A 22,688-nucleotide genomic window follows, 5' to 3' on the forward strand; every position below is an offset into this window, starting at 1 on the left:
TGCAGTGCCTTAGACCACTGCGCCACTCGGGAGATATTACCATTAATGTCATGAAGGAAAAATTATTTTAACAAAAGCGTGGGTACTGGTTATCTATTGTTTACTTATCATTTAACTAACTTATCCCAGATCTGGAGTGTTGGTGATGAATCACTTGAGTATAAGTTACACATACAGTTGAAGTCGGAAGTTTACATACACTTAGGTTGGAGTCATTAAAACTAGTTTTTCAACCACTCCACAAATTTCTTTTAAACAAACTATAGTTTTAGCAAGTCGGTTAGGACATCTGATCTGTGCATGACACAAGTAATTTTTCCAACAATTGTTTACAGACCGATTATTTCACTTATAATTCACTGTATCACAATTCCAGTGGGTCAGAAGTTTACATACACTTAGTTGACTGTGCCTTTAAACAGCTTGGAAAATTCCAGAAAATTATGTCATGGCTTTAGAAGCTTCTGATAGGCTAATTTGCACCATTTGAGTCAATTGGAGGTGTACCTGTGGATGTATTTCAAGGCCTACCTTCAAACTCAATGCCTCTTTGCTTGACATCATGGGAAAATCAAAAGAAATCAGCTAAGACCTCAGAATAAAGATTGTAGACCTCCACAAGTCTGGTTCGTCCTTGGGAGCAATTTCCAAACGCCTGAAGGTACCACGTTCATCTGTACAAACAATAGTACGCAAGTATAAACACCATGGGACCACGCAGCCGTCATACTGCTCAGGAAGAAGATGCATTCTGTCTCCTAGAGATTAACGTACTTTGGTGCGAAAAGTGCAAATCAATCCCAGAACAACAGCAAAGGAACTTGTGAAGATGCTGGAGGAAACAGGTACAAAAGTATCTATATCCACAGTAACCTGAAAGGCCACTCAGCAAGGAAGAAGCCACTGCTCCAAAACCGCCATAGAAAAGCCAGACTACGGTTTGCAACTGCACATGGGGACAAAGATCGTACTTTTTGGAGAAATGTCCTCTGGTCTGATGAAACAAAAATAGAACTGTTTGGCCATAATGACCATCGTTATATATGGAGGAAAAAGGGGAAGGCTTGCAAGCCGAAGAACACCATCCCAATCGTGAAGCACGGGGGTGGCATCATCATGCTGTGGGGGTGCTTTGCTGCAGGAGGGACTGGTGCACTTCACAAAATAGATGGCATCTTGAGGAAGGAAAATTATGTGGATATATTGAAGCAACATCTCAAGACATCAGTCAGGAAGTTAAAGCTTGGTCGCAAATGGGTCTTTCAAATGGACAATGACCCCAAGCATACTTCCAAAGTTGTGGCAAAATGGCTTAAGGACAACAAAGTCAAGGTATTGGAGTGGCCATCACAAAGCCCTGACCTCAATCCTATCGAAAATGTGTGGGCAGAACTGAAAAAGCGTGTGCGAGCAAGAATGCCTACAAACCTGACTCAGTTACACCAGCTCTGTCAGGAGGAATGGGCCAAAATTCACCCAACTTATTGTGGGAAGCTTGTGGAAGGATGCCTGAAACGTTTGACCCAAGTTAAACAATTTAAAGGCAATGCTACCAAATACTAATTGAGTGTATGTAAACTTCTGACCCACTGGGAATGTGATGAAAGTAATAAAAAGCAGAAATAAATAATTCTCTCTACAATTATTCAGACATTTCACATTCTTAAAATATAGTGGTGATCCTAACTGACCTAAAACAGGGAATTTTTACTAGGATTAAATGTCAGGAATTGTGAAAAACTGAGTTTAAATGTATTTGGCTAAGGTGTATGTAATCTTCCGACTTCAACTGTAAAACGAAAAAAATACTTTTGAAACAGCTTTTGCAACTTGCTAAATATTTTATTTTCAGAGCCGAGGTCCTGTAGGATAAATAAACAGAATAGTTGAGGGGAATCTTCTACACTTTGACGTGTACGAACATACGGGTGTGATCATACTACAGTGGTCCCCGCAGCGTAAGCTCAAACCGGTGTGATTAGAACACTTCATTAGAACGTCTTGTTACGATTGAGGTTTGACGATCAGCGATTGAGCTGGCCAAACTGTTTTTTCACAGAAACATTTTGCACAAACACAGTCTTTACAACATTATGTCCTCAATCTGAGCAGTTTATTTTTGGATGCAATGTTCAGACATTTACAGAAGTAGCAACAGCATAACACAATTCTCATTGAAATCGGAAAATATAAGCTACATTAGTCCTAGCGCTAACTGAGTAAAGCGTGAGCTAACACAAGAGGTCATATTTAGTCAACTCTTGGCAGATAGAAACCATAATATGAATAAGCTAATAACAATTACTATTTACAATTCATCACATCAGGGTGAGTTCACCAGTGATTGGGCCTCCTCTGTAGCTCAGTTGGTAGAGCATGGCGCTTGCAACGCCAGGGTTGTGGGTTCGATTCCCACGGGCGGCCAGTATTAGAAAAATTTATGCACTCGCTAACTGTAAGTCGCTCTGGATAAGAGCGTCTGCTAAATTACTAAAATATATGTTAAATAATTGAGTAAAACACTGTCTAAAAAAATCCCACAATGGGTAGAGTTTGTGCGCGCTGCCATGTTTGTTTTTCTGCGTCAACCAAAGATGATAAGAAGATGTGACAAGATGAGTTAGGTCTGTTTGCAGTATGCATGTTGAAGGCTAAGGGAGGGTGGTGTCTTCTACCATCATTCACTTCCGGAAGTTTACTCAAAAGACGAGTGAACCATGCCTTCACCTCATTTTGGTCTGACAGATGTTTATGTGACACCCAGAATGCATTGAATGATGTCAACAAACATAGCTCCACACATAACCGGCAAATAGCTTAGCATTAACTCATCATAATCAGTACAACCTTCAAAAAAGTATTTTACACACATCATATGTGTCCATTATAATCCATTATAATCGGAATGCATGATTTGTCACCAGTACTTGAAATGTTAATAAAAGTTAAAGAAGGAGTAACCTGAATGATAGTGTGGAATCTGAAAAAGCATTACCGACATTAAAAACGTGCTTCTCTCCACTAATCCAGAGAATGAGTGAGTGATGAGAACATTTATAACGGCACATTGCTGGTTAATCATACTCCAAGGACAGAAAAACTACACTTTCTCAGTCTTCTGAAATGGTTGATCATTTGCAAGTTTCGCAACCTAACACATTTTAATTATTTTGCTTTACCGTTTAGTTACGGCTTTGAGTTTTAACACCTTCCTGTGTGTAGATCCCAATAATGTTGTCAGGTAGGAACAAATGTCAATGTCGGACTCCATGGTATCCTGTGGACATCTTGATCCCGTTATTGACCAACAATCAAAAAAGTGTAAGGCCACAGCCTGTAGGCCTATTCATAAAGCGTCTTAGAGTAGGAATGCTGTTCTATGATCAGGTCCTCCCAGTCCATGAAATATTCAGTAGGATCTTTAAGCCACAACTGAACATACAGTAGACCAGCACTCCTACTCTAAGATGCTTTATGAATACAACCTCAGGGATCAAGAAAGTGTAAGGAGGCCTGAACTAATTAGCTAACTTGGCTATGCAAAATGTATTTTTTTACTTCATAGGTTTATCAGGCAGTGAGCAGAGCACAAGGGCCATGTATTCTCTTGGAGGCATCATTGGAGTAATGAAGCAAGGCCCGGATTTAAAAAACCATCTTAAGAAGACAGTTCTTCCAATTGCCATTTTTTCTTTAACTTTATGCTAACCAGGGCCCGGTTTTCCAAAAGGATCTTAAGGCTAAATTAATCGTTAGAACCTTCGTAGGAGCATTGTTAAATCTCTGAGCTGTTTCCCAAAACCATTGTTTCTAAAGTTGCTCTTGAAGAAGCTTGTTATTTAATGACTGCCTCAGACCACTTGTAGAACAGCTAAGATTGTTGTCGTTTTTGCCCTTCCGCGTCACTTTATACTCAGAAGATTTCCACTAAACATAAAATCAAGATGTTTATATGTCTTTCTGTGACCGCCAATAACTTCAGAACAAATGTGAATACAAATACAAAGTTGCCAATTTCTTTACATTGTTACTAACCAGCGAAGGATAAAAATATGATTAAATGAAAACCGAGATGACTGTATTAGAAATATAAATACAGTGTAGGCTACATACTGTAGAGCTATTATTTAAATGACATTACAATCAATTCCATGTTCATTCAGTTGAGTTTTATTTAGCTATTTCTATGCTACTGTCTGTAATTTCAATATATTTCAATCAATATATTTCATTATGTGTAACGTGCACAATGATGTGCCAAATCTCGATTTAGTGCATTATAGGGTAAGCATTAGAATAAGCCGCCTCAATATTTGTAGCCATAGGTGATAATATCTCTCTAGGATCTGATGCCTCGTCAGAATTGTGGATTAATTATAATGTTAGGTAAGATATGAAAGGTAGAATGCTGATCCGAGAGCAGCGCTGCCTTTCTTTCGATCCAATCAGTATCGACTCATGCCTTAACAACGCACTTAGGGAATGTTTTCTCTGCATGGTGTTTTGGGAAATTAGTGTTACATCTTCGGCCATTGTAGGAAAAATGCACCATTAAAACATTTGTAAGCCTAAATTAAATCGCTCTCGGGAAACCGGGCTCAGGTCTGTTTGACTTTGCTCCACCAGAATCTACCAAATGATGACCCTTTTTGTCTTTCATTCACTCTACGTATCTCTGAATGTCTCTTTTGTCCTTGTCTCACTCTGTTCACCAACAGTTTTCCAGCTGAGCCCCAGCCTGACCAGCGTGATCCCGGAGAGCGGCCTCCTCATTTGCATCGGTTGGGTCCTGGGCGGCATCATCTACGGGGCAGACAAGGTGCAGACCTTCAGGCTGCAGCCCTTCACCTTCTTCTTCTACCTGCTGCCCCAGATCGTCCTGGACGCGGGCTACTCCATGCCTAACAAGCTGTTCTTCGGCAACTTGGGCGCCATCCTGGTTTACGCTGTTATTGGCACCTGCTGGAACGCTGCCACTTTGGGACTCGCCCTTTGGGGGTGCTGGTTGGGTGGGGCCATGGGTAAGGCAGGCAACGTGTGCGTTCCTATAGCACCCGATTTCCTATGCTAGTGTACTACTTTTGACCAGAGGGCCCTGGTCAAAAGTAATGCACTATATAGGGAATAGGGTGCCATTTGGGACAGGCCCAACCAAAGCCTGAACTGACCACGGGTTCTTCTATAGTTTTCAGATGATTGGAACTAGCATTTGTGAGGTCCTCAGAGTTAATGTGTAAGGTAGATCAAAGGTCTGAGATCATAACACCTTTTACTCTGGGCCTCTGTAGGTGATATCAACACTGGTCTCCTGCAGTTGTTGTTGTTTGGGAGTCTGATTGCTGCTGTGGACCCCGTGGCTGTGATTGCCGTGTTTGAGGAGGTCCATGTCAACGAAGTCCTGTACATCCTGGTGTTTGGGGAGTCCCTTCTCAACGACGGCGTCACAGTGGTCAGTCTCACAAACTTGATTATCCTCATTCATCATTATTAGTTGCGTCCCAAATTGCACCCTTTTCTCTATATCAGCCATACACAATAGGCGGTGTCAATACGGACCGTGGGCCTCAATTATTTATTTATTTTTGGAACTCAGTCTGGCTTTCAACTTACTCTTGAAATATGTAATAGTTGAATACACAAGCTGCAATTTCATTATTTGGCAGGGCATCAGCAGTTTTAATCTTGTTATGTCAGTCATTGCTGACCTTAAAGAGCTATTTATTACAGTTGATCAACTAGCCGATGTCAGCATACGTTTTTAGCTAGGTTTTTCAGCCCATTGATTTTGTTGTAATGTTTGAGTCCCTTAGATATCACATGACCACACATAAGACATGGAAAAATCTATAGAATTGCAGGAAATTAGCTTTAAATCTGCATACTACGCCCATTATGACAATCCGATAATGACAATATCCCTCTGGACCTTTGCCATCCTAGGAAATTTGTGAGGTTGGACCTTCTGAAATAGCATTTGAATACCCCTGTCCTATATAGTGCACTACTTTTGATCAGGGCCCGTAGGCCATTTTGATCAGGTTCCTTTCAGTTGGTAGCCTACAGTTTGTATAATTCCATTTCATTCCATTTGCTTCCTCTGTAAACGCTTTCACGTCCGTGTCGTTATTGCTGAGGATAATTTGTCATAGTTGATCATATTTCATGTAAGAAAATTGACATGTAGGCTAATTAAATCATTATGGAGCGCAGACCAAGCTGTAACAGTTTGAACCTGACGCATGGCGCGATACTTGGCCATATCATCCCACTGGGCACACCACGTCATTTCAACGTGGACATTTAGGTAATATTTGGTTGAGATGTTGATCAATGAGATTTCAACCACTATTCACCCACTCAAAAAGACAGACGGAGTTTGTTGAATTCCCAATGTGTTACAACTATTATTTGAACCATCTAAAAGCACAAGCACATGCCAATGGAAAAAAAATAGTCATCTAAATATGTCATCACTGTGTTTCAGCCATTTAAAAGCACAACAAAGTTAAAGTGTCTTTATTTTTACCACAACTTAATGTGTTATCACTGTCCAAATTACTTGGATTGCAGTTGAGATTAATTTAAAAGTACATAGTGCAAGTGATCAATGCTGTTCGAGATTCTGCGCAGATTATTATAGCAAAAAGATCTGAATCCTTTTCATGCTACAGTACCTTCAGAAAGTATTCATACCCCTTGACTTATTCCACATTTTGTTGTGTTACAGCCTCAATTCAAAATACAGTATGTATTTTTCTCACCCATCTACACACAATACCCCATAGTGACAAAGTAAAAACATGTTTTTAGAAATATTTGCAAATGCATAAATATCTCATTTACATAAGTATTCACACCCCTGAGTCAATACTTTATAGAAGCCTTTGGCGGCGGTTACAGCTGTGAGTCTTTTTGGGTAAGTCTCTAAGATGCTTTAAACACCTGGATTGTATAATATTTGCCCATTATTCTTTTAACCCTTTGACACGAATACACAGGTGTGATTATTCTACAGTGGTCCCTGCAGCGTACGCTCAAACCGGTGTGATTAGAACACTTATTTAGAATGTCCAGTTACGATTGACGCAACAGTCAGCGTTTGAGCTGGCCACAGAAACATTTTGCACAAACATAGTCTTTACAACGTTATGTCCTCAATGTGACCAGTTTATTTTTGGATGCAATGTTCAGACATTCACAGAAGTAACAATTCTCATCCAAACCGGAAAATGTAGGCTACATTAGTCGTAGTGCTAACTGAGGAAAGAGTGACCTAGCACAAGCGGTCATATTTAGCTAACTCTCGACTGACAGAAACCATAATATGAATTAGCTAATAGCAATTACTATTTACAATTCAACACATCATGGGTGACCTCACCAGTGATCGAAATAATTGAGTAAAACACTTATATCGAAAGTATTCCGACGATGGGTAGTTTATGCACGCAGCCATGTTTATTTTTTTGTGTCAACCAAAGATGATAAGAAGAGCTGACAAGATGAGTTGAGTCTGTTTGCAGTATGCATGTTGAAGGGGGTGTGTCATCTACCATCATTCACTTTCATCATTCACTTCCAGAAGTTTACTCGAAAGAAGAGTGAATCATCCCTGACAGACGTTTATGTGACAACCAGAATGCATTGTATGATGTCAACAAACATGGCGCCACACATAGCTGGCAATTAGCTTAGCATTAGCTCATCATAATCAGTACAACCTTCAAAAAAGTATTTTACACACATCATATGTGTCCATTACAATCGATACAAGAATCGGAATGCATGATTCGTCAACAGTACTTGAAAACTTGAATAAAAGTAAATACATAATGCTCCATACATACATACAGTGTGCTACAGTAGAAATGACAACATGATATACAGAAACTATAATGATAGCGTATAAGGCACTTTGATAGGAACGCACACAAGTCCAAAGTTGTTATCAGTAGTGAAGGCAATGCGGGCGCCAGCCGGAAAATGTGCCAGGGAGGAAAAAGTTTGTGCTTGGGCTCTCATTGAAGAGAGAAGTGTGTCCTGCTCAGTAATGCCTCAAAGTAAATTGTCCGCAACAGTGAAATGGGCTTCTTCTATGTGAATGAATGAGGAGGCGGAACACACCTCAATTCAAACTGTTGTTAAAAAATAAAACTTGTTAGAAAATAATTTGAAATTGACATGTTGAACCATAGCCTATAGTTAATTAGCAGGCAGAGTGCCTTGGTTTGAGGGCAGCGTGGGTTAACTGTCATGTTACGTAACAAACATATTTTGGAACAGTAAGTGCATTCTGACATCACACACATAAAAAAATAAACTCACGCTGGGGCGACCGTTAGAGATATTTGTAACTCACACGTGAAAAGGTTAAAATTCTTCAAGCTCTGTCAAGTTGATTGTTGATCATTGTTAGACAGCCATAGATTTTAGATAGTCTTGCCATAGATTTTCATGTCGATTTAAGTCAAAACTGTAACTAAGCCACTCAGGAACATTCAATGTCGTCTTAGTAAGCAACTCCAGTGTAGATTTAAAATCAAATCAAATGTTATTTGCCACATGCGCCGAATACAACAGGTGTAGACCTTACAGTGAAATGCTTACTTACAAGCCCTTCACCAACAATGCAGTTGTTAAGTAAAAAAAGAGATAAGTTAAAAATAATAATAATTAAAGAGCAGCAGTAAAATAAAATAACAGTAGGGAGGCTATATACAGGGGGTACTGGTACAGAGTCAATGTGAGGGGGCACCGGTTAGTCGGGGTAATTGAGGTAATATGTACATGTGGGTAGAGTTAAAGTGACTATGCATAGATAATAAACAGAGTAACAGCAGCGTAAAAGTCTGGGAAGACATGATTAGCTGTTAAGAAGCCTTTTGGAGCTAGACTTGGGGCTACGGTAATGGAGAGTACAGTCTATGACTAGGGTGGCTGGAGACTGACTATTTTTAGGGCCTTCCTCTGACACCGCCTGGTATAGAGGTCCTGGATGACAGGAAGCTTGGCCACAGTGATGTACTGGGTGGAACGCACTACCCTCTGTAGTGCCTTGCGGACGGAGGCCGAGCAGTTGCCATACCAGGCGGTGATGCAACCAGTCAGGATGCTCTCGATGGTGCAGCTGTATAACTTTTTGAGGAGCTGAGGACCCATGCCAAATGTTTTCAGTTTCCTGAGGGGGAATAGGCTTTGTCGTGCCCTCTTCATGACTGTCTTGGTGTGTTTGGACCATGATAGTTTGTTGGTGATGTGGACACCAAGGAACTTGAAGCTCTCAACGTATTCCACTACAGCCCCGTCGATGAGAATGGGGGCGTGCTCAGTCCTCTTTTTTTTCCTGTAGTCCACAATAATCTCCTTTGTCTTGATCATGTTGAGGGAAAAGTTGTTATCTTGGCACCACACGGCCGGGTCTCTGACCTCCTCCCTAGAGGCTGTCTCATCGTTTTTGGTGATCAGGCCTACCACTGTTGTGTCGTCGGCAAACTTAATGATGGTGTTGGAGTCGTGCCTGGCCATGCAATCATGGGTGAACAGGGAGTACAGGAAGGGACTGAGCACACACCCCTGAGGGGCTCCCGTGTTGAGGATCAGCGTGGCAGATGTGTTGTTACCTACCTTTACCACCTGGGGGCCGCCCGTCAGGAAGTCCAGGATCCAGTTGCAGAGGGAGGTGTTTAGTCCAAGGGTCCTTAGCTTAGTAATGAGCTTTGAGGGCACTATGGTGTTGAACACTGAGCTGTAGTCAATGACTAGCATTCTCACGTAGGTGTTCCTCTTGTCCAGGTGGGAAAGGGCAGTGTGGAGTGCAATAGAGATTGCATCATCTGTGGATCTGTTGGGGCGGTATGCAAATTGGAGTGGGTCTATGGTTTCTGGGATAATGGTGTTGATGTGAGCCATGACCAGCCTTTCAAAGCACTTCATGGCTACAGACGTGAGTGCTACGGGTCGGTAGTCATTTAGGCAGGTTATCTAAGTGTTCCTTGGGCACAGGGACTATGGTGGGCTGTTGAAAATGTTAGTGAAGATGCTTGCCAGGTGGTCAGCGCATGCTCGGAGTACACGTCCTGGTAATCATTCTGGCCCTGTAGCCTTGTGAATGTTGACCTGCTCAAAAGTCTTACTCACATCGGCTACGGAGAGCGTGATCACATAGTCATCCGGAACAGCTGATGCTCTCATGCATGCTTCAGTGTTGCTTGCCTCGAAGCGAGCACAGAAGTGATTTAGCTTGTCTGGTAAACTCCTGTCACTGGGCAGCTCGCGGCTGTGCTTCCCCTTGTAGTCAGTAATAGTTTGCAAGCCCTGCCACATCCAACGAGCGTCGGAGCTGGTGTAGTACAATTCAATCTTAGTCCTGTATTGACTCTTTGCCTGTATGATGGTTCGTCGGAGGGCATCGCAGGATTTCTTATAAGCGTCCGGTTTAGAGTCCCGCTCCTGAAAGCGGCAGCTCTACCTTTTAGCTCAGTGTGGATGTTGCCTGTAATCCATGGCTTCTGGTTGGGGTATGTACGTACGGTCACTGTGGGGACGACATCACCGATGCACTTATTGATGAAGCCAGTGACTGATGTGGTGTACTTCTCAATGCCATTGGAAGAATACCAGAACATATTCCAGTCTGCGCTAGCAAAACAGTCCTGTAGCTTAGCATCTGCGTCATCTGACCACTTTCTTATTAACTGAGTCACTGGTGCTTCCTGCTTTAGTTTTTGCTTATAAGCAGGAATCAGGAGGATATAATTATGGTCAGATTTGCCAAATGGAGGACGAGGGAGAGCTTTGTACCCGTCTCTGTGTGTGGAGTAAAGGTGGTCCAGAGTTTTTTTTCATTTGGTTGCACATTTAACATGCTTGTAGAAATGAGGTAGAATGGATTTAAGTTTCCCTGCATTAAAGATTTGGCCTTGTGTTTTAGGTTATTGTCCTGCTGGAAAGGATTTTGCCTGTATTCTGTTTCTTTTTATCCTAAAAAACTCCCTAGTCCTTGCCGATGACAAGACAACCCATAAAATTATGCAGCCACCACCATGATTGAAAATATTAAGAGTGTACTGAGTGATGTGTTGTGTTGGATTTGCCCCAAACAGAACGCTTTGGATTCAGATTAAAAAGTTAATTTCTTTGCCATATTTTTTTGCAGTATTACTAAAGTGCCTTGTTGACAACAGGATGCATGTTTTGGAAAAAATGTATTCTGTACAGGGTTCCTGTCATTTAGGTTATTATTGTGGAGTAATTACAATGTTGTTGATCCATCCTCAGTTCTCATATCACAACCATTAAACTCGGTAACTTTCTTTCAATCACCATTGGCCTCTCTGAGCAGTTTCCTTCCTCTCCAGCAACTGAGTTAGGAAGGACACCTGTATCTTTGTAGTGACTGGGTGTATTGATACACCATCCAAACTTAATTAATAACTTCACCATGCTCAAAGGGATATTCACCACCTGCTTTTTTAAATTATGATTTTTTACACATCTACCAATTGGTTCCCTTATTTGCAAGGCCTTGAAAAACCTCCCTGGTCTTTGTGGTTGAACGTGTGCTTGAAATTCACTACTCGTTTGAGGGCCCTTACAGATAATTGTATGTGTGGGGTACAGAGATGGGGTAGTTATTTAAAAATCATGTTAACCGCTATTATTGAGTCCACACAACTTATTTTGCGATTTGTTAAGCACATTTTTACTCCTAAACTTATTTAGGCTTGCCATAACAAAGGGGTTGAATAATTATTGACTCAAGACATTTCAGCTTTGAAATTGTATTATAAATTATAATCTTTTTGACAAACTGGAAGCCAGTCTAAGTCAGTGGCACAGAAATATAGATATTTGGTTGTGTTGACAATCATATAACATTCAATATCACTTTTGCAATACAGTAAATAGTCTGTTAAGTCGTCGATAAATTAACCAATGATATGTTGGATTCACGTCTCCATTTAAACCAAACATTTAAATTAAAAAATAGGATTAAGCCAGTCGCACAGATACAGTGCATTCGGAAAGTATTCAGACCCCTTGACTTTTTCCACGTTTTGTTACGTTACAGATGGAAGCCACTCCTCAGTAAAAGGCACACGACAGCCCGCTTGTAGCGTCATACCCAAGAAGACTTGAGGCTTTAATCGCTGAGGTGCTGAGTAAAGGGTCTGAATACTCTAAAAACCTGTTTTTGCTTTGTCATTATGGGGTATTGTGTGTAGATTGATGAGTAAAAAAAAAGATGAATCTTAGAATAAGGCTGTAACGTAACAAAATGTGGAAAAAGTCAACTCCTTCAAATGTTGATATTTGTTTGCGTTGACAACCAAAAACAATTAAATATCCAGATTGTCTTCAATTTAATAAATCATGTGTAGGATTCACGTCTCTATCTCAACCAAAAATCGAAGTTAAATCAAATTAAACAATATAGTCCTATTATTTAACTTAGATTTTTTGGGGGATTGTGATGAAGACGTGAATAAAACATATTAAAAACATACACTACATGACCAAAAGTGCTCGTTGAATGTCTCATTCCAAAATCATGGGCATTAATATGGAGTTGTTCCCTCCTTTGCTGCTATAAACAGCCTCCACTCTTCTGTGAAGGCTTTCCACTAGATGTTGGAACATTGCTGCGGGGACTTGCTTCCATTCAGCCACAAGAGCATTAGTGAGGTCAGGCACGGATGTTGGGAGATTACTTGGATTTGGCTGTTTCAGCCACACCCGTTGCTGACAGGTGTATAAAATCGAGCACACAGCCATGCAATCTCCATAGACAAACATTGGCAGTAGAAAAGCCTTACTGAAGAGCTCAGTGACTTTCAACGTGGCACCGTCATAGGATGCCACCTTTCCAACAAGTCAGTTCGTCAAATTTCTGCCCTACTAGAGCTGACCCGGTCAACTGGAAGTGATGTTATTGTGAAGTGGACACTTAAATTATATATTTTTAAATGTAGGTATATGAACACACTGGTAATAGATAATTTGTTGTATCACTGAGAAAAAGGGAAACAGTCTTCCAGCCTTGGAGATCATCCACTGCTCTATACACATTAACTGAAATTAGGCTAACTATTAGAAGTTTAGCAACCATAGCTGTAGATAGATCAACTTTCCAGTAGGAGGTGCTGCCCGGCATACACTTTTTTCTGATAGTGGATATAATGTTGAAGATCTGACGTTGTTTCAAAGGTACAAATTCAACATATTTTATACAAGGTTTGTCTACGTTGAAAATTGGTTACCATGATGACATACTCCTGTGGTAGAAAAGTCACCCTCAAATCAGCAGTTGCTGACTTTTTATGAATCCAATGTATTTTCCACGTAGACATTTCCACGTAGACATTTTCCACATCACAATTTGTTGACAAATTACATTGAACATTAATTCAACCTTTTTGTGCTCTGTGGGATTGTATTTAAGTAGAAGTATTGCCCTCAATTCAATCTTTGCAACGCTGGTTGAAATTAGATGAAAATAGTACTGCTTGATGACTTTTTGCAAATCTAAATGTGTTTCATATGTAGATTCCATGTCACAATACGTTGACAAATTACGTTGAAACAATGTTGATTCAACCAGTTTGTGACCAGTGGGATCACACAGTTCCATGGTTAGGGCGGGCAATAGGTCAGGGTATACTACTGGACACTATTCTCCATATTATATTTATATGTACACTAATCTTCCAACTTTATCATGGGTTGAAGAACTGAATGTGGCAATTTTCTGAATTAATTAAATCACAGTTTTTTTATTGTGTGCGTAAGCCTAAGGTTAATAAAAATATATATATATATTTCACTCTTAAGTGTTTTTAAATCTAAGCATGGGTTCTGAAACAGAGATAAATATGCATATGCATCTTTCATTCATCTCCATTCTGAACGCCTTCTCCATAGGCTACATTCTAATGTTGTGCCAATCAAATTCAGTATTTAAAGGGATTGCTTTAGATGAATGAACCGAAAAACGATTTGAAGAAAAACTCATTGAGCAAATTGGTAGGCCACCCAGTGGGTGTGTTTTCTGGGATTTAATTAAATGTATTCAGTGCGCGCAAGGGAACCACCCACACAAACCTCATTACACACGTGCGTAGGGTAAGTCTGAATATGCCCCTTGGTAAGGAATAGGGTGCCATTTGGGACACAGACTTAATGTGTACACTACAGTTTTTTGCCAAACACATTTACTTAACTTTTTGTAATGTGTTAAATAAGAAGTTTGTGGAGTTCCAAATGTAATGACATTAATCATTGGAAACCTAAACCCGACAAATAAAGTACAAAGGCAATACACAAGACAAGGCACTTTGACTGAACTGCACCGGTCAGTCACATGCTTTACTTGTCTGTTTGTAGGCCTACATAACAACATCAATCACATTCAAATGATTTAAGAATACAATTTTTATCTAATGGATTATATTACACAATTGATTCAATTAATTGTAACACATTAAATAATGTAATGTTCAATTGATTTGGTTGCTTAACCTCCCCACCTCCTCAGTGACCGTTCATCTTTATTTCCATGTTCCCTCAGGTGCTGTTCAATGTGTTTAATGCATTTGTGTCGCTTGGAGGGGCACAAATCAACGCTGTAGAGATCATCAAAGGCATAAGTACGTAAGAGCGCCACACCTTGGCTACGTCCAAAATGGCACCCTATTCCTTATATAGTGCACTTCTTTTACATTTGACATTTTAGTCATTTAGCAGAGCGACATAGAGTAGTGAGTGCATACATTTTCATACTTTTTTTGTACTTCTTTTGACCCTATTCCTTATATAGTGCACTTATTTTGACCATGTTCCATAGGGCTCTTGTCAAAAGTACTGCACTATGTATGGAATAAGTGTTTGATTCTCAGGCCAACAAATGGAGCCCTGTCAGATAGTCAAACGTGACAGCTTATTGTGCCAACTTGAAGCAAACTGTAAGGGTAATGCAACAAGCAATAGAGTCTGTTTAACCCAGGGGTAGGCAACACTGGTCCTGGAGAGCGGTTTTTGATTTAACCGACCTGGAAGACCAAGTATGTTGAATTTAGGCAATCACTGAACTGATCAATTAGCTCAGTTGGTCAGGTGGGGTACCTAGTTGGGACAAAATCCTACAGTACCTGCGGCTCTCCAGGAACAGGGTTGCATACCGCTGGTCTAACTAACATTTTATGTTTTCATGAAATAATTACTTTCTTTGTTCCCTCTCTATGTCCTTCTGACTCTCTTCTTCCTCCTCTTTCTCTCTCTCTTTTTTATCACCCTCCTCTGCTCTGTGTAGTCTCATTCTTCGTGGTGGCGGTTGGAGGCTCCCTGATTGGTGTCATCTTTGCTGTGCTGATCTCGCTCCTGACCAGATGCACCAAGAACATCCAGATTATCGAGCCAGGCTTCATCTTCGTCCTGGGCTACCTCTCTTACCTCACAGCCGAGATGCTCTCCCTATCCGCTATCCTGTCGTAAGTCTTTCTGACTGTTATGTTGATTTATTAGACAATTTACTGTATACCCTTTCTGTTAAGGGGTGTTCCACTGGAAACCTAACATGATATTTCCACTTACCTTGGCTTAGTTTTTGGATATGTATTTCAATTACTTAGTACACTCTTAGAAAAAAAGGAGCTATTGTAGGGAAGTCGGCTGATGAAAGACCAGGCCAATTCCAACTCTTTTCCCCCATTCCCAATGCACTCTGGATTAAGGTGTCCGCATGCTTCCCAGACTAAACAGTTTGGAAGAGTTTGTGCATATATTATGACGACATTTTGTGACGTTTTTGTTCGCTTTGGACTTTGGTAAGGGGTTTTTCGGCTGTTCGGGCACACACATTTTTTTCTTTAGGCAAGCTGAAATCGGTAGCCAGAGTCTATGCACCTTCGTTGGTAATTGGTCATCAGTAGGGATTCTTCAATAAAGTCTTTGTTGTCATTCAACGAGAGATGACTTGTTTTCATGCAAATTCTTTCTTTGAGAAATACTGCACCAAACATCTTAGTTAGGTGTAAAATTGCGCTACTAAGATCTCCTCGGCAAAAAGGTCAAAATTAATGACAGATTTCTTGAGTTATTCTGACTATTTTGAGGAAGTGGTTATGGCATCTCAAAATGGACAAACAGTACTATTGCCACTTTTTCTAGTTTTTCAAGCGAAGGTCTTTTAAGGGAGTATGCGAGCTTATGGTTCAAGTGAAGCTGACTGAAGTATGCTGACGCCTTTACAAGATAACACTCCAGAGGTCCATTAAATGGCAGAACATCCACTTCACACGTTCTATCCAGGACAGGATGGCAGAGTAATAGCAGGGGCCCGCTAAATGGTTTGCCCTGCTCTAAACGGACAGAATCCAGACTATTCAAATAGAATCAGGAAAACATTCTTTATTAAACCCCTACAACTCATCCAGAACGCTGCAGCCCGTCTGGTGTTCAACCTTCCCAAGTTCTCTCACGTCACCCCGCTCCTCCGCACACTCCACTGGCTTCCAGTTGAAGCTCGCATCTGCTACAAGACCATGGTGCTTGCCTATGGAGCTGTGAGGGGAACGGCACCTCCGTACCTTCAGGCTCTGATCAGTCCCTACACCCAAACGAGGGCATTGCGTTCATCCACCTCTGGCCTGCTGGCCCCCCTACCTCTGCGGAAGCACAGTTCCCGCTCAGCCCAGTCAAAACTGTTCGCTGCTCTGGCACCCCAATGGTGGAACAAGCTCCCTCACGACGCCAGGACAGCGGAGTCACTCACCACCTTCCGCAGACACTTGAAACCCCACCTCTTTAAGGAATACCTGGGATAGGATAAAAGTAATCCTTCTACCCCCCTACCCCACCCCACCCCCAAAAAAATAAAACAAATATTGTAAAGTGGTTATCCCACTGGCTATCATAAGGTGAATGCACCAATTTGTAAGTCGCTCTGGATAAGAGCGTCTGCTAAATGACGAAAATGTAAATGTAAATGTAAACACCAAAAACCTTGCTTTTTGGGAGAAATCATTACATAAGGATCCGGGCTGGGAGGCAAGAAGTGTACTGATGCATGCTATGATCATTGTGTGCTGTAGAAATGCTAAATTATATTGTGTATTCTAAACTTTGTGAATAACCGCTCTATTTCAAGGAGAGCAGGTCATGTTTTGTATCATTATGTAGGGAACATTATGCCCTGAACAATTACCCACCTTTCCCGGTTGTACAAAGGATTTATCCATCAATAATGGAACAATATTACATTCCCTGACGAAAGGGACTCTGCTCCCTGGGGCTGGGTGCACCTCCTTCTAAGCGAGACCACGGAACGTTTCAGCCAATCAGGCAAGGAGCCTCAGCCCCTAGCCCCGCCCTCACTGTCCAGTCGACCTGAACTATAAAAGCATGGCTCGAATAATAACCACAAACGACCTAAATCCTTCTGCTGCCCGGACATCAGCGTAGTTGGTAACTGGAAAGTGCCCCTTGCTTATTGATCCGCCCGATCTCAATGAGTGGAGACCAAACACCAATATTGGAATTTTAATGTCACAATGGCTCTCACAATAAAGATTGCAGATTACGTGCCTGTTTTTAGTGTAATGTAATGTACTTATTGACTCAAATCAAATTGCCTTTTACTTTCCTTGAGGCGCCTTTGTAATGTAACATATGAGGGTGACTCACTGGTACAGTGGGGAAAAAAAGTATTTAGTCAGCCACCAATTGTGCAAGTTCTCCCACTTAAAAAGATGAGAGAGGCCTGTAATTTCCATCATAGGTACACGTCAACTATGACAGTCAAATTGAGAAGAAAAAAATCCAGAAAATCACATTGTAGGATTTTTAATGAATTTATTTGCAAATTATGGTGGAAAATAAGTATTTGGTCACCTACAAACAAGCAAGATTTCTGGCTCTCACAGACCTGTAACTTCTTCTTTAAGAGGCTCCTCTGTCCTCCACTCGTTACCTGTATTAATGGCACCTGTTTGAACTTGTTATCAGTATAAAAGACACCTGTCCACAACCTCAAACAGTCACACTCCAAACTCCACTATGGCCAAGACCAAAGAGCTGTCAAAGGACACCAGAAACAAAATTGTAGACCTGCACCAGGCTGGGAAGACTGAATCTGCAATAGGTAAGCAGCTTGGTTTGAAGAAATCAACTGTGGGAGCAATTATTAGGAAATGGAAGACATACAAGACCACTGATAATCTCCCTCGATCTGGAGCTCCACGCAAGATCTCACCCCGTGGGGTCAAAATGATCACAAGAATGGTGAGCAAAAATCCCAGAACCACACGGGGGGACCTAGTGAATGACCTGCAGAGAGCTGGGACCAAAGTAACAAAGCCTACCATCAGTAACACACTACGCCGCCAGGGACTCAAATCCTGCAGTGCCAGACGTGTTCCCCTGCTTAAACCAGTACATGTCCAGGCCCGTATGAAGTTTGCTAGAGTGCATTTGGATGATCCAGAAGAGGATTGGGAGAATGTCATATGGTCAGATGAAACCAAAATATAACTTTTTGGTAAAAACTCAACTCGTCGTGTTTGGAGGACAAAGAATGCTGAGTTGCATCCAAAGAACACCATACCTACTGTGAAGCATGGGGGTGGAAACATCATGCTTTGGGGCTGTTTTTCTGCAAAGGGACCAGGACGACTGATCCGTGTAAAGGAAAGAATGAATGGGGCCATGTATCGTGAGATTTTGAGTGAAAACCTCCTTCCATCAGCAAGGGCATTGAAGATGAAACGTGGCTGGGTCTTTCAGCATGACAATGATCCCAAACACACCGCCCGGGCAACGAAGGAGTGGCTTCGTAAGAAGCATTTCAAGGTCCTGGAGTGGCCTAGCCAGTCTCCAGATCTCAACCCCATAGAAAATCTTTGGAGGGAGTTGAAAGTCCGTGTTGCCCAGCGACAGCCCCAAAACATCACTGCTCTAGAGGAGATCTGCATGGAGGAATGGGCCAAAATACCAGCAACAGTGTGTGAAAACCTTGTGAAGACTTACAGAAAACGTTTGACCTGTGTCATTGCCAACAAAGGGTATATAACAAAGTATTGAGAAACTTTTGTTATTGACCAAATACTTATTTTCCACCATAATTTGCAAATAAATTCATAAAAAATCCTACAATGTGATTTTCTGGAAAAAAAATTATCATTTTGTCTGTCATAGTTGACGTATACCTATGATGAAAATTACAGGCCTCTCTCATCTTTTTAAGTGGGAGAACTTGCACAATTGGTGGCTGACTAAATACTTTTTCCCCCTTCTGTACTGGGGTCCGACACATAATGAAAAAGACACAGCAGACAAAAAAAAGACAACAATTTATTACATTTAAAAAATATTAACATGTTGTGTGTGTGTGCATCTATCAGTTACACATACAGTACATACACACAACAAGTAGGTCACATTCGGGAGAGGCGTTGTGCCATGAGGTTCTGCTTTATTTGATTTTTGAAACCAGGTTTGCTGTTCACTTATGCTAAATAAGATGGAAGGGAGTTCCATGCTGTCATGGCTCTGTATAATACTGTACGTTTCCTTGAATTTGTTCTGGACCTGGGGATTGTGAAAAGAACCCTGGTGGCATGTCTGGTGGGGTACGTGTGTGTGTCAGTGCTGTGTGTAAGTTGACTATGCAAACAATTTGGAATTTCCAACAAATTGTTTCTTATAAAGACAAGAAGTGACGCAGTCAGTCTTTCCTCAACTACATAGTATTAATATTAGCCCTCTGATTACAATGAAGAGCAAGACATGCCGCTCTGTTCTGGGCCAGCTGCAGCTTAACTAGACCTCTCCCCATCTTTACAACCATTGAATCTATATGTTTTGACCAAGACAGTTTACAATCTAAGGTAACACCAAGTAATTTAGTCTCCTCAACTTCAACAGCCACACCATTCATTACCAGATTCAGCTGAGGTCTAGAATTTAGGGAATGATTTGTACCAAATACAATGCTCTTAGTTTTAGAGATGTTCAGGACCAGTTTATTACTGGCCACCCATTCCAAAACAGACTGCAACTCTTTGTTAGGGGTTTCAGTGACTTCATTAGCTGTGGTTGCTGATGCGTATATGGTTGAATCCTCAGCATACATGGACACACATGCTTTGTTTAATGCCAGTGGCAGGTCATTGGTGAAAATAGTAGAGGGCCTAGAGAGCTGCCCTGAAGCATCTCTAATGTTTGACATTATAGAAGCTTCCATTAAAGAAAACCCTATGAGTTCTATTAGATAGTTAGCTCCTAATCCTGGATATGGCAGATGTTGAAAAGCCATAATACATAAGTTCTCAACAACAAGTTATGGTCAATAATATCAAAGGCTGCACTGAAATCTAACAGTACAGCTCCCACAATCTTCTTATTTTCAATTTCTTTCAACCAATCATCCGTCATTTGTGACAATGCAGTACATGTTGAGTGCCCTGCTCTATAAGCATGCTGAAAGTCTGTTGTTAATTTGTTTACAGAGAAATAGCATTGTATTTGGTCAAACACCATTTTTTCCAACAGTTTGCTAAGAGCTGGCAGCAAGCTGATAAGTCTGCTGTTAGAACCAGTAGAACCAAAGGCCACTTTACCACTCTTGGGTAGCGGAATGACTTTGGCTTCCCACCAGGCCTGAGGACAAAGAGTTTCCTCTAGGCTCAGATGAAAGATTGGACAGATAGGAGTGGCAATAGAGTCAGCTACCATCCTCAGTAGCTTTCCAACTAAATTATCAATGCTATGAGGTTTGTCATTATTGATCGATAACAATAATTTTACCACCTCTCCCACACTAACTTTACAAAATTAAAACTTACAATGCTTTTCTTTCATTATTTGTATATTTTTATGCATGAGTACGATGGCTCACTGTTCGTTGTTGGCATTTCCTTCCTAAGTTTGCCCACTTTGCCAATGAAGTAATCATTAAAATAATTGGCAAGATGGAGTTGAATTTGTCTTTCTGCCCATCATTTTATTTAAAGTACTCTGTTTTTTTCCCATGATTATTTATATCATTGAGCTTGGCTTCATAATACATTTTATTCTTCTTTTTGTTGAGTTTAGTCACATAATTTCTCAATTTGCAGTAAGTCAGCCAGTCAGATGTGCAGCCAGACTTAAAGCCACTCATTTTGCCCCATCTTTTTCAACCATACAGTTTTTCAATTCCATGGAGCCTTAACAGTTCTAACAGTCAGTTTCTTAACAGGTGCATGTTTATCAATAATTGGAAGAAACAATTTCGTAAATGTATCAAGTACAGCGTCTGGATGCACCTTATTAAATCACATCATCTACATAAGAGTCACAGCTAAATATTTTGTATGATCTCTTATACATTATTTTAGGCCCAGCTTTTGGAACTTTGGCTTTCATGGATTTATACACTATATTGTGATCACTGCCTCCAATGGGTACGGATACAGCTTTAGAATAAAGTTCTACAGTATTAGTAAAAATGTGATCAATACATGTGGATTATTTTGTTCCTGTAGTGTTTGTAAACACCCTGGTAGGTTAATAACCTGAACCAGATTACAGACATTGGTTACAGTGAGAAGCTTCATCTTGAGGGGACAGCTTTATGAAAACCAGTCAATTTTCAGGTCCCAAAGAAAGTAGACCTCTATGTTTACATCACATACACTATCAAGCATTTCACACATATTATTTAGATACCGACTGTTAGCACTTGGTAGCATATAGCAACATCCCAAAAGAAAAGGCTTTAGATATGCCAGGTGAACCTGCAACCACAACACTTCAATAACACTTGACATAAGATCTTCTCTAAGCATTACAGGGATATGGCTCTGAATACATACAGCAACACATCCTTCATAAGCATTATTGTCTCTTCAATAGATGTTATATCCTTGTATTGCTACTGCTATATCATTAAATGAATTATCTAAGTGAGTCTCAGAAATAGCTAATATGTGACTCACTTCAGGAAACTAGGTGTATGTCGCGTGTCACTACTTCACTTCTTCACAACGCTCAGAGTTTACGAATGCCCAGAGCGCACTCTGGCACTCCAGATTGAATTTACGAACACATCCGTAGTATAAACAAGCCTTTAGTCTTGAAATCTTTGGTTGTTTAGTACATGGCCTCACACGTGAATCCTTAAAGAGCTTGGTTGGGCTAAAGCTTAAGAGGGTGTGAATGAACGATGCTGAATGGGTGTAGACAAAGAAGTGCTCTCCAGTAGGTGTACCAAAACATTCAAGGGCCATTTTCTCAAAAATGAGGTTTCAAGTTTATCAACTTTTAAAGCAGAATTACTTTCCCATTGTTCCTCAACTGTAGTGTATGATATACAATTTTCTAGCTCTGAGTCTCTACTTTTATCGAATGTAAAAATCACCATTTCAAATTTAGCTACATAAGACCGAATCGAGCCGGTAGGTCACATATATGAATGTTATCTGATGTTAGCAAGTTATTGATTTCATGAACCTTATTTCTAAGGCTACGTATATTCATATGGACTATTTTCAGCCCTTTCCTGGGTAGCTTATCAGATATAGACATAATATGGAAAAGAGCAAACAAAGCAAGAGAAAGAATATATACATTCAGCAGTCCATTAATCAGTTGGTGTGTGTAAGTGTGTGTGTGTGAGCTGCGGGGTTGAAGCTACGAACCCATAGGCTTGGCTC

General features: G+C 40.8%; 1 protein-coding gene across 1 annotated transcript in view; it reads left to right on the forward strand.

Moving 5' to 3' along the window:
• The window catches only part of LOC311120393 (sodium/hydrogen exchanger 3-like), a 61,471-nt gene that overhangs the window by 10,348 nt on the left and 28,435 nt on the right, over window positions 1-22,688 (forward strand). The window contains exons 2-5 of the mRNA XM_084194996.1: window positions 4,719-5,021; window positions 5,289-5,449; window positions 14,567-14,645; window positions 15,308-15,485. Coding sequence (XP_084051122.1) covers window positions 4,719-5,021; window positions 5,289-5,449; window positions 14,567-14,645; window positions 15,308-15,485 — 721 coding nt within the window. The remainder of the gene's footprint in view (window positions 1-4,718; window positions 5,022-5,288; window positions 5,450-14,566; window positions 14,646-15,307; window positions 15,486-22,688) is intronic.

The sequence above is a fragment of the Coregonus lavaretus genome, assembly GCF_964263955.1.
Source record: "Coregonus lavaretus genome assembly, contig: HAP1_SCAFFOLD_986, whole genome shotgun sequence".
Taxonomy (NCBI): Eukaryota; Metazoa; Chordata; class Actinopteri; order Salmoniformes; family Salmonidae; genus Coregonus; species Coregonus lavaretus.